Genomic DNA, 17,129 nt, shown 5'->3' with positions numbered 1-17,129 from the left:
GCGCTCCCAGGGAGCGCGCACAAGCAGGGTGCGGGAAGGCCGTTTATAAACGGCCACCCGACCCTGTACTGCCACCGTCCGGCCGTTTATATACAACGGCCGGTCGGGAAGTGGTTAATAGTACCATGTCCCTCCCACCTACATTGCCAGCATGTTGTGAGGATGCTATCTGCAGCAGGAGCGATTGGAGTCTGATGATGAAGGTAGCTGTGGCCGGAGGCAGTATTCTTACCACCCAGAGACTCTCTTTGACAGAATGTTCTTATTTAAATTTATTTAATTTTTTTTCCACACAAATAGAGTTTTGTTTTGGTGGTATTTGATCACCATTGGGGTTTTAATTTTTTTTATTATATAAATGAAAAAAGCCTGAAAATTTAATAAAAAACATTTTTTACTTTCTGCTATAAAACATATCCAATAAAACATTTAAAAAAATCAAATATGTTCATAAAATTTAGGCCAAAATGTATTCTGCTACATGTCTTTGGTAAAAAATCCTAAGTGTATATTAATTGGTTTGTGTGTCATAGCATCTACAAAAGATGGTATATATACTAGGATTTTTATTTTTTTATACTAGTAATGTCAGCAATCAGCAACTTATAGTGGGACTTTGGTGGTGCGGCGGGCAATCTGACACTAGCTGACACTGGCTGGGGGGTACACTGACTGACACTGACATCAATAGTGACACTTATACAGTGATCAGGCTAATACTATACACTGTAACTGTACTAATGACACTGGCTGGGAAGGGGTTAACTGTGTGCCTAACAAGAGTTAATGTGTGTAATATCTTGCTGTTTTTTTATTTCCTGCTAAGATCCCTTAGTAAAAACTAAGGGATCTTAGCAGGAAATAAAAAAACAGCAAGAGCGCCTGTCACTTTACAGAGCTCTGTGTTGTTTACAATCACAGAGCTTTGTTCCATGAATCACTGAACCAATCAGTGGGTCCCAGCGATCAGTCACCGGCTTGAAGCTGCCATCTTAGTCTCTGTTTGATCTGCAGTTGCCATGGTGTTGCACATGTAATCAATTGTGACACCAGCCATTTGATGGCTTGACAGTTCAGCTGAGAGAAAAAGCAATTGTTACAGTTATCAGTCATGGCATGCCTTGACTGTTACAGTTTTGGAAAACTGTTAAATTGATGGGTTTAGTTCTGCTTTAAGTACATGACTACATTTGCCAACTTCTACAATATACAACTGTAACATTATATGTTAGTTGATAATTTTTCTTTTCCCTTTAGTGCCACAGAATTAAAGCAGGACTAAACTGTCCAACATCTGCATGTTCCCTCGATGGCATTTTCTCCCCGGCTTTTTCCAGTTGCCACAGGAGTTCAGTCATCCGAACACCAAGGCACTAGTTGTGGTTGAAGCAATACAACAGAAAATCATTTTATTTTATGGTGACAATAGCACATTTTGAACTGCAGGAGGCATGATTTGAAAGTTAATAAGTACATGGCCTAGACAAATTGTAGACAGAAGTAAGGAAAGGTTAAGGGTTGAGAGCTGAATTGGGTTTTCAGAGGATATAGTAGCCCATTTAAATTAATATACAATAGAATAGGAGCTCCCTACGACCTGCCATACATAGAAGCCCAGGAGATGGTGACTCACCCGGGGCTTTGATGCTGCCCTATGGGGGTCCAATCGGAAAGTGGTGATCCCTGGGCTGTTGTGCTGCTGAGCAAAGGGGCGAGCTGTGGAGGTGAGACAAAGCAGAGTATGAGGAGCAGGAAAGGAGACGAAATTCCACCGGAGCAGTGGATGTCAGGCGGTCACGTGGCCGCCGCCGCAGAGGAGCACTGGGAGGCAGGATGAGTGGACGGCTGAGCACAGAGGAGTGGGCGACCCACATCCTACAGGACTGCCTAGCACCCACAGAACTTCTCAGAGGCTTCTCAGCGATCGCTCAATTGCGTTGGAGACCCCCGCGAGAGGAGGAAGGCCAGAGGATGGTGAGTCAAAACTTAAAACGGATTTGTACTGTCTAAGGGGGGGGGCCACCCTAGGGGGCCAAGGAGGAGTAATAGAGATATAGATGAGAAGGAGAGCTAAGAGACCCCTAGGAAGGAGATCGGTGCGTGGGGAGAAGGAAGGACCCAAGGCCCAACCCTAGCCCTGCCCAGTAGAGCAACCCACAGGCCAGGGAAAAAGAGAAAAAGATTTAAACATAAAAAGTAAAGCAGCAAAAGGGGGAGGGTCCAAGCTGTCCCAAATAGGTTTTATTAAAAAATATATACCTACACAAAAGAACTTGGAGGGACAAACCCCAGAGAGACAAGGAATGAGCGGAAGACAGGAGATGGAAAACATCAGTGGCTATCACTCTAGATTGTCTCTGGGAGCAGTTAACATCAGTCAAAGTGTAGAAGTTGAAGATACAGAAAATGAGTCGGTTATCAAGAACTCTGAACAGCAAGAAAAGACTTTGCAGATACCAACTAAATCTGACATAGCAGATATGTTTATGAGATTGGAAAGATCCATAAAACAGGAGATGGCGATAATACACAAAGATTCAGGGCAAGTTCTATCATGAGTAGAGGAGACTGAAGGGAAACTGGATAAACACGCCCAAGTGATAACAGAATTAGAAAAACAGATGAAAGAAATGAGAAAAGAGCAAAGGAGTCTGCTATATAAACTGGAAGATCAGGAGAACAGAGATAGAAGGTGTAATCTGAGAATACAGGGCCTACCGGAGACCACGCAAGGAGAAGACTTAACGGAGATAATGGTGAAATTGTGTAATACAATACAGACAGACCAGCAACAGCACACATGAAGATTGATAGAGTACACAGAATAGGAAGACCCCAAGGAAGCGGAAATGGAAGAGACATTCCTAAAGACGTGATCATACGTTTCCATTACCACCCACATAATATGGAGCTATGGAGGAAGATAAAAGGGAAGACCAGTAATAAAATATGGAGAAGCAAATCTACAGAACTTTGCTGACATATCATCGGAAACATTGGCTAGAAGAAGAATGTTGAAACCATTACTGGAACAGATGAGAAAACAGACCGTACGATACAGCTGGGAATTTCCAGCAAGCTTAATAGGATGGAAAGACAGTCCCGCCGCAAAGCTGAGATTTCCAAAAGATCTGAGAGACTTCTGCGATAGACTCGAATTACAGAGAATAGACATTCCAGGCTGGAAAAAGGGGGTAAAAGAGAATAGGGAAATAGAAAATGGGAATTGGCAGTCAGCCCCTAGGGGGAAAAGGCATCAAAGATCGAATAGAGGATAGGGAGGAGGAATGAGAGAAAACATTTTTGGAAACCCATAGGGGGTCTTCCTCTTTTTTTTTTATCTCTCTCTCTTCCTGTTCCTCCCCCTTCTCCTAGTTAAAGTCAACATTTTAAAAGAAAGGTGGGGAAATAGGGAGTGCCATATACATTCAGATATATGGCCTAGGGAAGAGGAACATGGTCTGGAGAGACGTATGTGGTCAGAGCTCCACCCTAGTATAGGATCGATAGTGGGGTTAGGACCACAAATGATCCAAAGGCAAGTTAAGGGCCTAGGGCAGCAATGGGCAAACTACGGCCCGGCGGACCTTTTAATCCGGCCCGCGGAGCGTGATACATTGGCTGTCAGGATGTGTGTAGGCGGGGCAGCGTGACGAACGTGAGGGGAGCTAGGCTCCTCTCACAGTCCGCCCTGAAGACCGGAACGGCGCGGGAACACGGCGAGAGGAACGCGCGGAGCAAAGGTAAGTGAATTGACACAGGGGGGACTTGGCTTACTACTTTGGGGGGAAAAGTACTGTGGGGGATGAAATACTATATGAGGGATGAATTAATATGGGGGATGAATTAATATGGGGAATGAATTGCTATAGGGGGGATGAATTACTATGGGGGATGAATTACTATATGGGGGATGAATTACTATGGGGGATGAATTACTATATGGGGGATGAATTACTATGGGGGATGAATTACTATATGGGGGATTAATTACTATGCTTACTATGGGGAAATATTACTATACTTACTATGGATGACAGATACACATCATTCATCTACTCTTGGTCCGGCCCCCGGGTCCAATATATGAACCCATTGCGGCCCTCAAGTCAAAAAGTTTGCCCACCCCTGACCTAGGGGGAGTGGGGGTGGGATATAGGGGAGGGGGAATTATGTAGGAGCCAACTCTGTGTTCCTCTGTGGAGGGAGGATTGTACTCTCGCTAGGAAATAATTAGAGGAAAGGAAAAAAAAAATTAAATAATAAATATATATATTTACTACACGAGAAATGGAAGAGGTTAATTTTATGACCTATAATGTGACCTGAATAGCTTGGGAAAAAGGCACAAGTTTCTTAGAGAACTACAATGATCTATTATAGTAGCATTTCTACAAGAAACTCATTTACTACAGAAAACAAATGTAAAATTCTACTCTAAGAATCATCCAACCTGGTATTATGCAGATTCACCAACTAAACCTGCTGTTTGAGAGTGCGTCATCACGGCGGTCACATGATCGGGAAAGATCCTGATCGAAAGAGAGGACCGGGACCTTTCCGTGAGTACCGCACATGTGCTAGGAGCGCGGAAGGCGCGCGCTCTCAGCACATATGTTTTTTGCTACATGAACACAAATGTGCGGCCGCTCGGCGTCAAGACGCCGGGAGGCCGCACATTTGTGTGCGGCCGGCGCAAAGGGGTTAAGGACACGTGGGTGTATGCCATCCGGTCCAGGTGCTTTATTCACCTTTATTCTGTCTAAATATTTTTGGATCATATTAATTGTGAGCCAATGTGGATCATCTGGAGTTATGTCAATACCATGCCCATTATGGACAACAGCTCCCCCATGCTCCTTTGTATACATAGAGCTGAAGAACGTATTAAATAAATTTATATGAAAAAACCCACAAAAACAGCACTCTCAAACTTCAACTATACCTAACTATAAGTGTCATATAAAAAATAATAATAAATAATATATAAGTAAGAAATAAATTAAATTAAATAAAACAACCACCAAATAAAGTGCAGCGGACGAAGTCGTGTGATGAAACGCGATAGAGCATGATCAAGCAGTGACGTCATCTCACACGCCGCCCTCACATGTCAGGACCACGTGACGTGTCATCTGTTGCAGGCTGGTGAGACACCACTGTGTGTGTTGGGAGCAGTGTACTGAGTGCTGCAGGCTGGAAACATTTTTTTATTTAAAAGGCTTTATATTTACTTAGACAATGTGAGTGCGATTTTAAAGGGGGAATTTGTATGAATAAACATTTGAAACGCTATTATGCTATGGCGAGTGTTTTCTATCTATTCACATGTGGCTTATACTTACCATGATGGAGAGTATTGAGATGATCTGATGAATGAATATTATCGATATGCTGCCGATTTTCTCTCACATCCATTGAAATATGAAAAATATGCTGGTTTATCACTAGTATCTGGTGAGTTTTCACTTTGATGGGGTGTTGAGTACTGGAATATTCACGTTGGTGGAGAAATAATATTTTGTAAAAGAAAGATTCCATATCTTCATTGAAGGAAGACCATATATTATCAATATGGACTTTATTTAATGGACTTTATGTTGTATCTTATATAAGTTTGATATATATTGATTTATATATTTTTTTGGCACACAGCTGCACTTTATTTGGTGGTTTTTTTATTTAATTTAATTTTATTTCTTACTTATATATTATTTATTATTATTTTTTATATGACACTTATATTTAGGTAAAGTTGAAGTTTGAGAGTGCTGTTTTTGTGGGTTTTTTCACATATTTTTTCATATAAATCAAATTACTGAATAATAGCAGCTCTAATTAAATCAACTATTGAGATTACTACATTCATGATGCGAGATGCTATAGGCTCTTGGACATATTGATATTATATCACTTTTATCCTCTGGCCTATATATCTCTTATTTAATAAATGTGCCTTCTCGTTGTCCCCAGTCACCCACTCTAGATTATTTTGTAAAGGGCCTGCATGCTCTGACCTTTTTAGGTGGATCAATATAAATTGACATACATTATAAATGCAAAATTACTAAACATAATCACGAATATTAGACATAATCAGGCATTACCGATAAATGAATTAAATGTCCCACTCTATATTCATACCATAAAGGGAAAAAAAATTTAAGATCATACATGTGATGAAAGATTTTATAGAAGACTGTTTGGAAGTAACCGTGGACTTAAAAGTATTGCATTTCTTGCAAAGAATGTTATGTCGACAGACAGAACATTTCTTGCATGGACAATATCCCTTGACATCATGAAAAAATTTCATGAATGGAAATATCCTCCTGCGCTTGGTATGGGTGAGTCCCTATCCTAACAGCTGCTATCACTCTGCCTTAACCAATAAGTGATAAAATATCAAACACAAAAATAGTGAAGCGCTAGAATGAATCCCTAAATACGCACACAGTGCATATAATATTAAATGAAAACCATACCTCATAAATAAAATATATCCGTGACGTAAAAAATATATATCAATAGAAAACCAAATATATAAAGAAAATCTTTTTCTTGCCCCTAAATTATTTCTTCAAATCAAACATTAATAGAAAATCCATAATAATGCGAATAAATAGTGATGAAAAAAAAAATATATATATATAAAAAACTGTGTTAATTAACATATATATATATATGTGATAATTCCAATAATAAATGTGACAATAAAAAATATGAATAGTGAATCTCAATCAAATATACGTGATTGATGTGAAAAAACCATAAATTAAACTATTACATATAAAAAAATCCACTGAAACTTGTGATGTTTAAATATAAAAAAGTGTCCATAAATGAACAATCACAGTCCATGCAATACGGTGAAAACGACACTCAGTGTTCTTCACTTCTAGTGCTCAAAAAAAGAAAGGGAAGAAATCCTCCAATGGCAGCAATGCCTGCTCACCTCCCCAACTCGACCCGCAAAGGGCCACAAGGCTATAACTCTCCTCCAGGTAATCCTTTGCTTCCAAGCAGCTCAGTAAGGAATCACAGGACCTCCTCTCCACCTCCAAACTTCAGTTCTGGGTATTTCACCTAATTTTCACTGTACAGCAACTTTCTTCCCATGCAAGAGGGGTGTCCAGCCCAGCTCCTTAATGATAACACAAATGTCCCACTAGCTCTGGAGTCCAACTGCTAGCCACACATTTCCCAATCTGTAAGCACTCACAGACTGCAATTCCCTCAAATTGCAGGGAATTGCAGTCTGTGAGTGCTTACAGATTGGGAAATGTGTGGCTAGCAGTTGGACTCCAGAGCTAGTGGGACATTTGTGTTATCATTAAGGAGCTGGGCTGGACACCCCTCTTGCATGGGAAGAAAGTTGCTGTACAGTGAAAATTAGGTGAAATACCCAGAACTGAAGTTTGGAGGTGGAGAGGAGGTCCTGTGATTCCTTACTGAGCTGCTTGGAAGCAAAGGATTACCTGGAGGAGAGTTATAGCCTTGTGGCCCTTTGCGGGTCGAGTTGGGGAGGTGAGCAGGCATTGCTGCCATTGGAGGATTTCTTCCCTTTCTTTTTTTGAGCACTAGAAGTGAAGAACACTGAGTGTCGTTTTCACCGTATTGCATGGACTGTGATTGTTCATTTATGGACACTTTTTTATATTTAAACATCACAAGTTTCAGTGGATTTTTTTATATGTAATAGTTTAATTTATGGTTTTTTCACATCAATCACGTATATTTGATTGAGATTCACTATTCATATTTTTTATTGTCACATTTATTATTGGAATTATCACATATATATATATATGTTAATTAACACAGTTTTTTATATATATATATATTTTTTTTTTTCATCACTATTTATTCGCATTATTATGGATTTTCTATTAATGTTTGATTTGAAGAAATAATTTAGGGGCAAGAAAAAGATTTTCTTTATATATTTGGTTTTCTATTGATATATATTTTTTACGTCACGGATATATTTTATTTATGAGGTATGGTTTTCATTTAATATTATATGCACTGTGTGCGTATTTAGGGATTCATTCTAGCGCTTCACTATTTTTGTGTTTGATGAAAAAATTTCAATCGCTCAGGGGGATCAACAACGTTAGGTGCCACTCTTGCACGAAGGGAAGGTAATCCTCTGAATACCACTGCTGGTCTTGCAGGTAGAAGTAGACCCAAAACCTTATCATTTTTGAGGATTCCCCAATGTTTTTTGAAAATATTTTGTATCTGTCTATACTGTATCGAATATGTAGTAATGAAAGACAATTTGAATTTATTAGATTCATCTTGTTTAATTTTGTCCTGCAATAAACTTTCCCTACTCATATGCTTAATATTAGATATTTCTAAGTCTAATGTATGTACAGTTGCAAAAAAAAGTATGTGAACCCCTTGGGATTACGTGGAGTTTTGCATGAATTGGGCATAAAATGTGCTCTGAACGTCATCTAAGTCACAACAATAGAAGAACACAGTCTGCTGAACATAATACTACACAAACATTAGATGTTGCCATGGTTTAATTGCACATAACATGTAAACATTCACAGTGCAGGGAGGAAAAAGTATGTGAACCTTTGGACTTAACTGGTTGACCCTCCTTTGGCAGCAATAACCTCAACCAAACGTTTCCTGTAGTTGCAGATCAGACCTGCACAACGATCTGGAGTAATTTTGGACCACTCCTCTTCACAAAACTGTTTCAGTGTAGCAATATTCTTGGGATGTCTGGTGTGAATCGCTCTCTTAAGGTCATGCCACAGCATTTCAATCGGGTTGAGGTCAGGACTCTGACTGGGCCACTCCAGAAGGCGTATTCTGTGCTGTTGCAGCCATTGTTTTGTTGAATTACTTGTATTCTTTGGGTCATTGTCCTGTTGCATCAACCATCCTCTGCGGAGCTTCAGTTGGCGGACAGATGGTCGTACGTTTTCCTGCAAAATGTCTTGATAAACTCTGGAATTCATTTTCCCATCAATGACAACAATTCGTCCAGGCCCTGAGGCAGCAAAGCAGCCCCAAACCATGATGCTCCCTCCGCCATGTTTTACAGTGGGGATGAGGTTTTGATGTTGGTGTGCTGTGCCTTTTTTTCTCCACACATAGTGTTGTGTGTTCTTCCCAAACAACTCAATCTTGGTTTCATCTGTCCACAGTATATTTTGCCAGTAGTGCTGTGGAACATCCAGGTGCTCTTTTGCAAACTTCAAACGTGCTGCAATATTTTTTTTGGACAGCAATGGCTTCCTCCGTGGTGTCCTCCCATGTACTCCATTCTTGTTTAATGTTTTCCTTATTGTAGATGTGTCAACAAAAATGTTAGCATGTGCCAGAGATTTCTGTAGGTCTTTAGCTGACACTCTGGGATTGTTCTTTACCTCATGCGGATTCTGCGCTTTGCTCTTGCAGTCATTTTTACAGGACGACCATGCCTAGGGAGAGTAGCAACAGTGCTAAACTTTCTCCATTTGTAGACAGTCTGTCTTACCGTGGACACATGAACATCAAGGCTTTTGGAGATACTTTTGTAACCCTTTCCAGCTTCATGCAAGTCAACAATTCTTGATCGTAGGTCTTCTGAGAGCTCTTTTCTGCGAGGCATGGTTCACATCAGACAGTGCTTCTTGAAACCAGTAAACCCAAACCGGTGTGTGTTTTTTAAGGGCAGGACAGCTGTCAGCAACACATCCAATATCATCACACTGATTGGAGTCAAGGTTGGCTCATTCCTGGCTCCAATTAGCTCTGGGAGAAGTCATTAAGCTAGGGCCTCACATACTTTTTCCTCCCTGCACTGTGAATGTTTACATGTTATGTGCAATTAAACCATGGCAACATCTAATGTTTGTGTAGTATTATGTTCAGCAGACTGTGTTCTTCTATTGTTGTGACTTAGATGACGTTCAGAGCACATTTTATGCCCAATTCATGCAAAACTCCACATAATCCCAAGGGGTTCACATACTTTTTCTTGCAACTGTATGTACCTTTGTTGCGTGGCAATGTATTTATATGATTTGTACACAATTGATCTGATTGTTTTGCCAGCAGCTAATTTTTGCATTTTTTTCACTTTTTGCGCAGCTTTGTTTTTACATTTCATTTAAATGAATAGGATGCCTTGCACGAGCAACGCAGCCACAGGGAAACCGCATATACGGGAACCATAGCTTATGAAATATGATCATTGCATTTTTGGATTAACTAATTTAAATGAATATTATATTAACTTTTTATTTAACTTTGTTTATTGGTAGTATTTAGATTACTACTGTTAAGGAGTTTATCATATCCCTTTTTTTTTTCTCTGGAGAGCCCGAAATATACTTTTTGTGTCTACTGGATTGTACTACTTTTTTTCTGCCAGAGGAACTCTACTGCATCCCCTACAGCAAACTGTGATTTTGTGTTATATTCTTGTCACAGAGTTAATGGAGTTGCTTATATTACACTGAAAACAATTTCCGCATTATTACCATTTAAAATTTACTGCACACACAGGAAGGCAACAGCCAAACATATCAACAACTTTCATAGGAAGGTCCAAACCACTGGAAGACTTGTGGAGACAAACTCCTAGGTCAGCCGATCCTACAGCAGTACAAAAAAAAAAAAGCAAATAAACAAAAAAGTATCTTTTTTAGTTTTTAACATTAATCTTCCAATAATATATACTGAAACACTCCTAGTAGTTTGTTGTGAAGTTAACATCAAAATTTAAATCCACCAAACAGTAATGCATACTATAATATAAAAGATAAAAGCTGGTGGGTTAAGTTAGCTTTTTATGTGCTTTTGTTACCCAAAAAGTGAGAATACTTCTACCACAGCAAGGGTTTACACCCAATAACTCAAACATGGAGACTTCACCAATAGAGACACTGAGTGATATAATTAACTGTCAGGTGGTTCAACTCTCTATCATCTACCAAAAACTGAAATATCAGTTCTGAATAGACTTGCCCTCTGACCTGTCTTTTGCAAAAATGTGGAACAAAGCTTGTTCACAGCATAACAAATCAATGTGCATCATATTGACATGCATTTTAGACATTTCTTTTTTAGCTTTTCATAGTATATGAAATAATCAAAGCTTCCAGGACAGGCCAAATTTTGATGTTTTGGTATAGATGGGTTTACTCAATAACTATTCAACCACTTTGCATACCACCAATAATTTGTTTCCTAAAAAAATAATCCTACGGTCACCCTCCTCCTCCATCCTACACTCCCTCACTCACATCTTCAATCTCTCCCTCTCTACTGGTGCATTCCCCTCCCCCCTAAAGCACGCGCACATCACGCCCATACTCAAAAAACCCTCCCTGGACCCCACCGACCTGAACAACCTTAGACCCATCTTCCTGCTGCCATTTACATCCAAACTCCTCGAGCGCTTAGTCTATAATCGGCTAAGCTCCCACCTCAACGACAACAACCTCCTTGATCCCCTACAGTCTGGCTTCAGTCCCCTACACTCCACCAAAACCACCGTACTCAAACTCACTAACGACCTGCTAACCGCCAAAGCTAATGGCCACTATTCAGTGCTCCTACTCCTCGACCTCTCCGCGGCCTTCGACACAGTTGACCACCCCCTCCTCCTTAAAAAACTATACTCCCTTGGCCTCAGAGATTCCGCTCTCTCCTGGCTCTCCTCCTATCTATCCCAGCGCTCCTTCAGTGTTACCTATAACGCTGCCACCTCCCCCTCTCTCTGTTGGGGTCCCCCAAGGCTCTGTCCTTGGGCCTCTTCTCTTCTCCATCTACACCTCCTCCCTTGGCCAACTGATACACTCCCACGGCTTCAACTACCAACTCTACGCCGATGACACGCAAATCTATCTCTCTACCCCTCGCCTCACCCCTACAGTCTCCGCCCGAATCACCTGTCTACTGAACGACAAAATCAGACTGGATGTCACTCCAATTTCTCAAATTAAACCTTTCCAAAACCGAGCTCCTAGTTTTCCCCTGAGCCTGCGCCCCCCCAACCTCTCCATCACGACCAATAACGCCATCATCAGTCCCTCCCCGCAAGACAAAGTTCTAGGTGTGACTCTAGACTCCAATCTGTCCTTCCAGCCACATGTCCACTCGCTGGCAAACTCATGCAGGCTCCACCTCCGCAACATCTCCAAAATACGTTCGTTCCTAACCCCAGCCAATACTAAACAACTCATTCACTCCCTCATTATCCCATGGCTCAACTACTGCAACTCCCTCCTCACTGGCTTACCTCATCACAGACTATCCCCGCTTCAGTCTATCCTGAACTCTGCGGGCAGACTCATCCACCTTACCAACCGCTCTGTATCCGCCACCCCCCTCTGTCATTCCCTCTACTGGCTTCCGATTGCCCAACGCATAAAATTCAAACTACTAACATTGACGTACATAGCTATTCATAACACTACCCCAAACTACCTCACCGACCTGATATCCAAATACCACCCAACACGTACTCTTCGCTCCTCACAAGACCTACTCTCTAGCTCCCTGGTCTCCTCTTCCCATGCCTGACTCCAGGTCTTCCCCCATCCTCTGGAACCCACTACCCCAATCCATCAGACTGTCACCTACCCTCCTCACATTTACACCCTGAAAACCCATCTCTTCAGGGAAGCCTACCCCACCCTCACCTAACTGCTGATCTCCTCCACTCCTCCTACCACTCCACCCCCCACAGCCATTTCCTCCTGTACAACTATCCCCTCCCTCCTAGATTGTAAGCTCGAAAGAGCAGGGCCCTCGAACCCCTCGTATACTGTTTTGTTACTGTATTGTCTCATGTACTGTCCCCCACTACTCTGTACAGCGCTGAGCAAACTTTTTGGCGCTATAAAAATACTGTATAATAATATAACAACCAGAGAAATGGACATGATACCATGGCTGTAAATCAATTGGTTCAAGACAATGTTAATTTGAAGCAGGGGCATTGAGAATGTGTTAAATAAAAGAGACAAGACTCTGAAAACTTAAAATATAAATATTTCTGAGCCAACAATGTGCTTGCAAAACACTGAAACCTATGTTAAAAATGGTAAAAACCTCTTACAGACCATAAATTCAAAATTAAATCAAAATTACAAAATTATTCTTCTACTCTATGGTGTGTGCAAGAATGTATAAAATGTAATCATGGCTTATTCATGAGCCCTGACTGTGTATGTGTGGGGAGGAGGGGTGTCTTCTCATTTAGCTATTACAGTTTTTCATATCATTTTACAATGGTTTACCTTTTCTCCTTTTTACTACTACTACTACTACTAATAGAACCACCATGGGACTGATAACCCCCCCCCAATGTGATAGTAGTGACAAGCTGTCTTTATTGAGATGATAGGGGTCTATTAGACACATGATTTCAGGTCTGCATTTAGACCAAGCACATCAAAGACTAAAAGTCCTGACTGGTCTGTACTAGGGTTGCACCGATACCATTTTTTTTTTTTAACAGCGAGCACGAGTACCAATACTTGAGCTCAAGTGCTTGCCAATGCCGATTACTGATACCGATTAAGGATGATCAGTGGGAACAGGATGCACCAGAGCTCAATTTTGAGTGTCATGGCAAAGGCTGTGAATACTTATGTACATGTGTTTTGTTTTTTTTTAATAAATTGCAAAGGTGTCAACATTGTGGTATTGTTTGTTGAGGAAAAAAATAAATGTAATCCTTTTTGGAATAAGGCTGTAACATAACAAAATATGGCAAAAGTTAAGTGCTGTGAATACTTTCTGGATGCACTGTAGATATCCAGAACAATTTTTTTCCCCTTTGAGATCTGATGTGTTTTTAAAGTGTTCCTTTAATTTTTTTAAGCAGTGTATATACACACTATATTGCCAAAAGTATTGGGACACCCCTCCAAATCATTGGATTCAGGTGTTCCAAATCGCCTCCATGGCCACAGGTGTATAAAATCAAGCACCTAGGCATGCAGACTGCTTCTACAAACATTTGTGAAAGAATGGGTTTTTCTCAGAAGCTCAGTGCATTCAAGCGTGATACCGTGATAGGTTGCCATCTGTGCAATAGGTCCATCCGTGAAATTTTCTTGCTTGAATTTCCTAGCATGCTGAAGCGCACAGTGAGCAGAAGTAACTAACTGTCTGCAGAGTTAATAACTAAAGACCTCCAAACTTCACGTGGCCTTCAGATTAGCACAACAGTGCATAGAAAGCTTCATGGAATGGGTTTCCATGGCCAAGCAGCTGCATCCAAGCCTTACATCATCAAGTGCAATGCAAAGCATCAGATGCAGTGGTGTAAAGTACGCCGCCACAGGACTCTAGAGCAATGGAGACATGTTCTCTAGTGACAGTGTCAAGTGACAAAATCATGCTTCTCAGTCTGGCAATCCGATGGATGTCTCTGGGTTTGGCGGTTGCAAGCAGACCTTGTCTGACTGCATTGTTCCAAGTGTAAAGTTTGGTGAAGGGGGGATTATGGTTTAGGGTTGCTTTTCAGGGGTTGGGCCTGGCCCCTTAGTTCCAGTGAAGGAAACTCTTAAGGCATCAGCATACCAACACATTTTGGGCAATTCATGCTCCCAATTTTATGGGAACAGTTTGGGGATGGCCCCTTTCTATTCCAACATGACTGCACACGAGTGCACAAAGCAAGGTCCATAAAGACATGGATGAGTGAGTTTGGGGTTGAGGAACTTGGCCTGCACAGAGTCCTGACCTCAACCCAATAGAACGCCTTTGGGATGAATAAGTGTGGAGACTGCAAGCCAGGCCTTCTTGTCCGACATCAGTGCCTGACCTCACAAATACGCTTCAGGAAGAATGGTCAAACATTCCCATAGACACACTCCTAAACCTTGTGGACAGCCTTCTCAAAAGAATTGAAGCTGTTGTAGCCGCAATGGGTGGGCCAACTCAATATTGAACCCTACGGACTAAGACTGGAATGCCATTAAAGTTCATGTGCGTGTAAAGACAGGTGTCCCTGTTTGCAATATAGTGTATATATATTCCAAATTGCTTAGCAATGGGTAACAATTAATATTAAAAACAATTATATTTTAGTAGTACTCGTACATCTAGAAACTGCCACATTTATATGGGAACAGATACTAGTCACTGCATTGCTGGCCGCTTTTCTAGCAATTGTAATCACTTCTAACCAGCTTTCAATAGCGAAATAACAAAACTGTGGATCAAAACAACCTACCACCAACGATTAAATATAATTATATGGTGGTAGATTACCTTGAGTTGTTTATCTACATTTGAAATTGTAGTGGGACTGTATAAATACAAGTGAAACTCAAAAAATTGCAAAATCGTGCAAAAGTTCATTTATTTCAGTAATGCAACTTAAAAGGTGAAACTAATATATGAGATAGACTCATTACATGCAAAGCAAGATAGTTCAAGCCGTGATTTGTCATAATTGTGATGATTATGGCTTATAGCTCATGAAAACCCCAAATCCACAATCTCAGAAAATTAGAATGTTGTGAAAAGGTGCAATATTCTCGGCTCAAAGTGTCCCACTCTAATCAGCTAATTAGGCCATAACACCTGCAAAGGGTTCCTGAGCCTTTAAATGGTCTCTCAGTCTGGTTCAGTAGGAATCACAATCATGGGAAAGATTGCTGACCTGACAGTTGTGCAGAAAACCATCACTGACACCCTCCATAAAGGAGGGAAAGCCTCAAAAGGTAATTGCAAAAGAAGTTGGATGTTCCCAAAGTGCTGTATCAAAGCACATTAATAGAAAGTTATGTGGAAGGGAAAAGTGGGGAAGAAAAAGGTGCACAAGCAGCAGGGATGACCGCAGCCTGGAGGGGATTGTCAGGAAAAGGCCATTCAAAAGTGTTGGAGACTTTCACAAGGAGTGGACTGAGGCTGGAGTCAGTGCATCAAGAGCCACGACACACAGATGGATCCTGGACATGGGCTTCAAATGTCGTATTCCTCTTGTCAAGCCGCTCCTGAACAACAAACGTCAGAAGCGTCTTACCTGAGCTATAGAAAAACAGACCTGGTCTGTTGCTCAGTGGTCCAAAGTCCTCTTTTCTGATGAGAGCAACTTTTGCATCTCATTTGGAAACCAAGGACCCGTAGTATGGAGGAGGAATGGAGAGGCACACACTGCAAGATGCTTGAAGTCCAGTGTGAAGTTTCCACAGTCTGTGTTGATTTGGGGAGCCATGTCATCTGCTGGTGTTGGTCCACTGTGCTTCATTAAGTCCAGGGTTAATGCAGCAGTCTACCAGGAGACTTTGGAGCACTTCATCCTTTCTTCCGCAGACGAGCTTTATGGGGACGCTGACTTCATTTTCCAGCAGGACCTTGCACCTGCCCACAGTGCCAAAAGCACCAAAACCTGGTTCAATGACCGTGGGATTATTGTGCTTGATTGGCCAGCAAACTCGCCTGACCTGAACCCCATAGAGAATCTATGGGGCATTGCCAAGAGAAAGATGAGAGACAGGGGACCGAACAATGCAGAAGAGCTGAAGGCCGCTATTGAAGCATCCTGGTCTTCCATGACACCTGAGCAGTGTGTCAAGGTCCTACCTTTCTTGTGCATCTCCATGTGCTGGCGTCCATCTTGGGTTTCTGCAAAGCATGGTGGGAACCTTTATGCCTTCAGGCTTTTTTCGGCCCCTCCTCAGAAGGGTGTGGCTGAGCACATTTAAAGCTGCTGTCTGCAAGTGCCCTCCGCATTCGTGTCCTGTATGTTCCCTTGTCTCAAGCTCTTGTACTGTTCCCGTTGCTCTCCTGGTAACCAACTCGGCTTGGACAAGACTATTCGCTGCTTTGACCCTTTACTTGACCTCCCGTTGCTGAACCCGGCCCGTGACCTGATTATTCTTTGCCTACCGTCTAGTACTGTCTGCTCCGTTGTTATTGACCCGGCCTGTCTGACTACTCTACACGTATTCCCATCTAGCTCCCACCAGCTGTACGCCATTGGCGGCAGTCGTTACCGCAGCTGGGGTCCCTCGGGGGCCGCGACCTGGTCTCAGGCTGCGTCAAGTCCATCCCCACCATCAGGGGCCCTGGTGAAGGGTAGCCTGGGGCTTAGACTCCGCGCCCTGAGGGACTCTGGTCTGTGGGTAGTGGCTGTCGTCAGTCGCGGCGTG

The 17,129-nt window shown here is 41.8% G+C and overlaps 1 protein-coding gene across 1 annotated transcript in view; it reads right to left on the bottom strand.

The window, feature by feature from the left end:
- Positions 1 to 17,129, bottom strand: part of ALG1 (ALG1 chitobiosyldiphosphodolichol beta-mannosyltransferase) — a 68,615-nt gene that overhangs the window by 2,781 nt on the left and 48,705 nt on the right. The window contains exon 11 of the mRNA XM_089692002.1: positions 10,494 to 10,608. Coding sequence (XP_089548128.1) covers positions 10,494 to 10,608 — 115 coding nt within the window. The remainder of the gene's footprint in view (positions 1 to 10,493; positions 10,609 to 17,129) is intronic.

The sequence above is a fragment of the Staurois parvus genome, unplaced genomic scaffold (genome assembly GCF_062004578.1).
Source record: "Staurois parvus isolate SC_StPar_1 unplaced genomic scaffold, SC_StPar_1.0 ptg000022l, whole genome shotgun sequence".
Classification (NCBI taxonomy): Eukaryota; Metazoa; Chordata; class Amphibia; order Anura; family Ranidae; genus Staurois; species Staurois parvus.
This window is presented reverse-complemented; position numbering and strand designations above follow the sequence as displayed.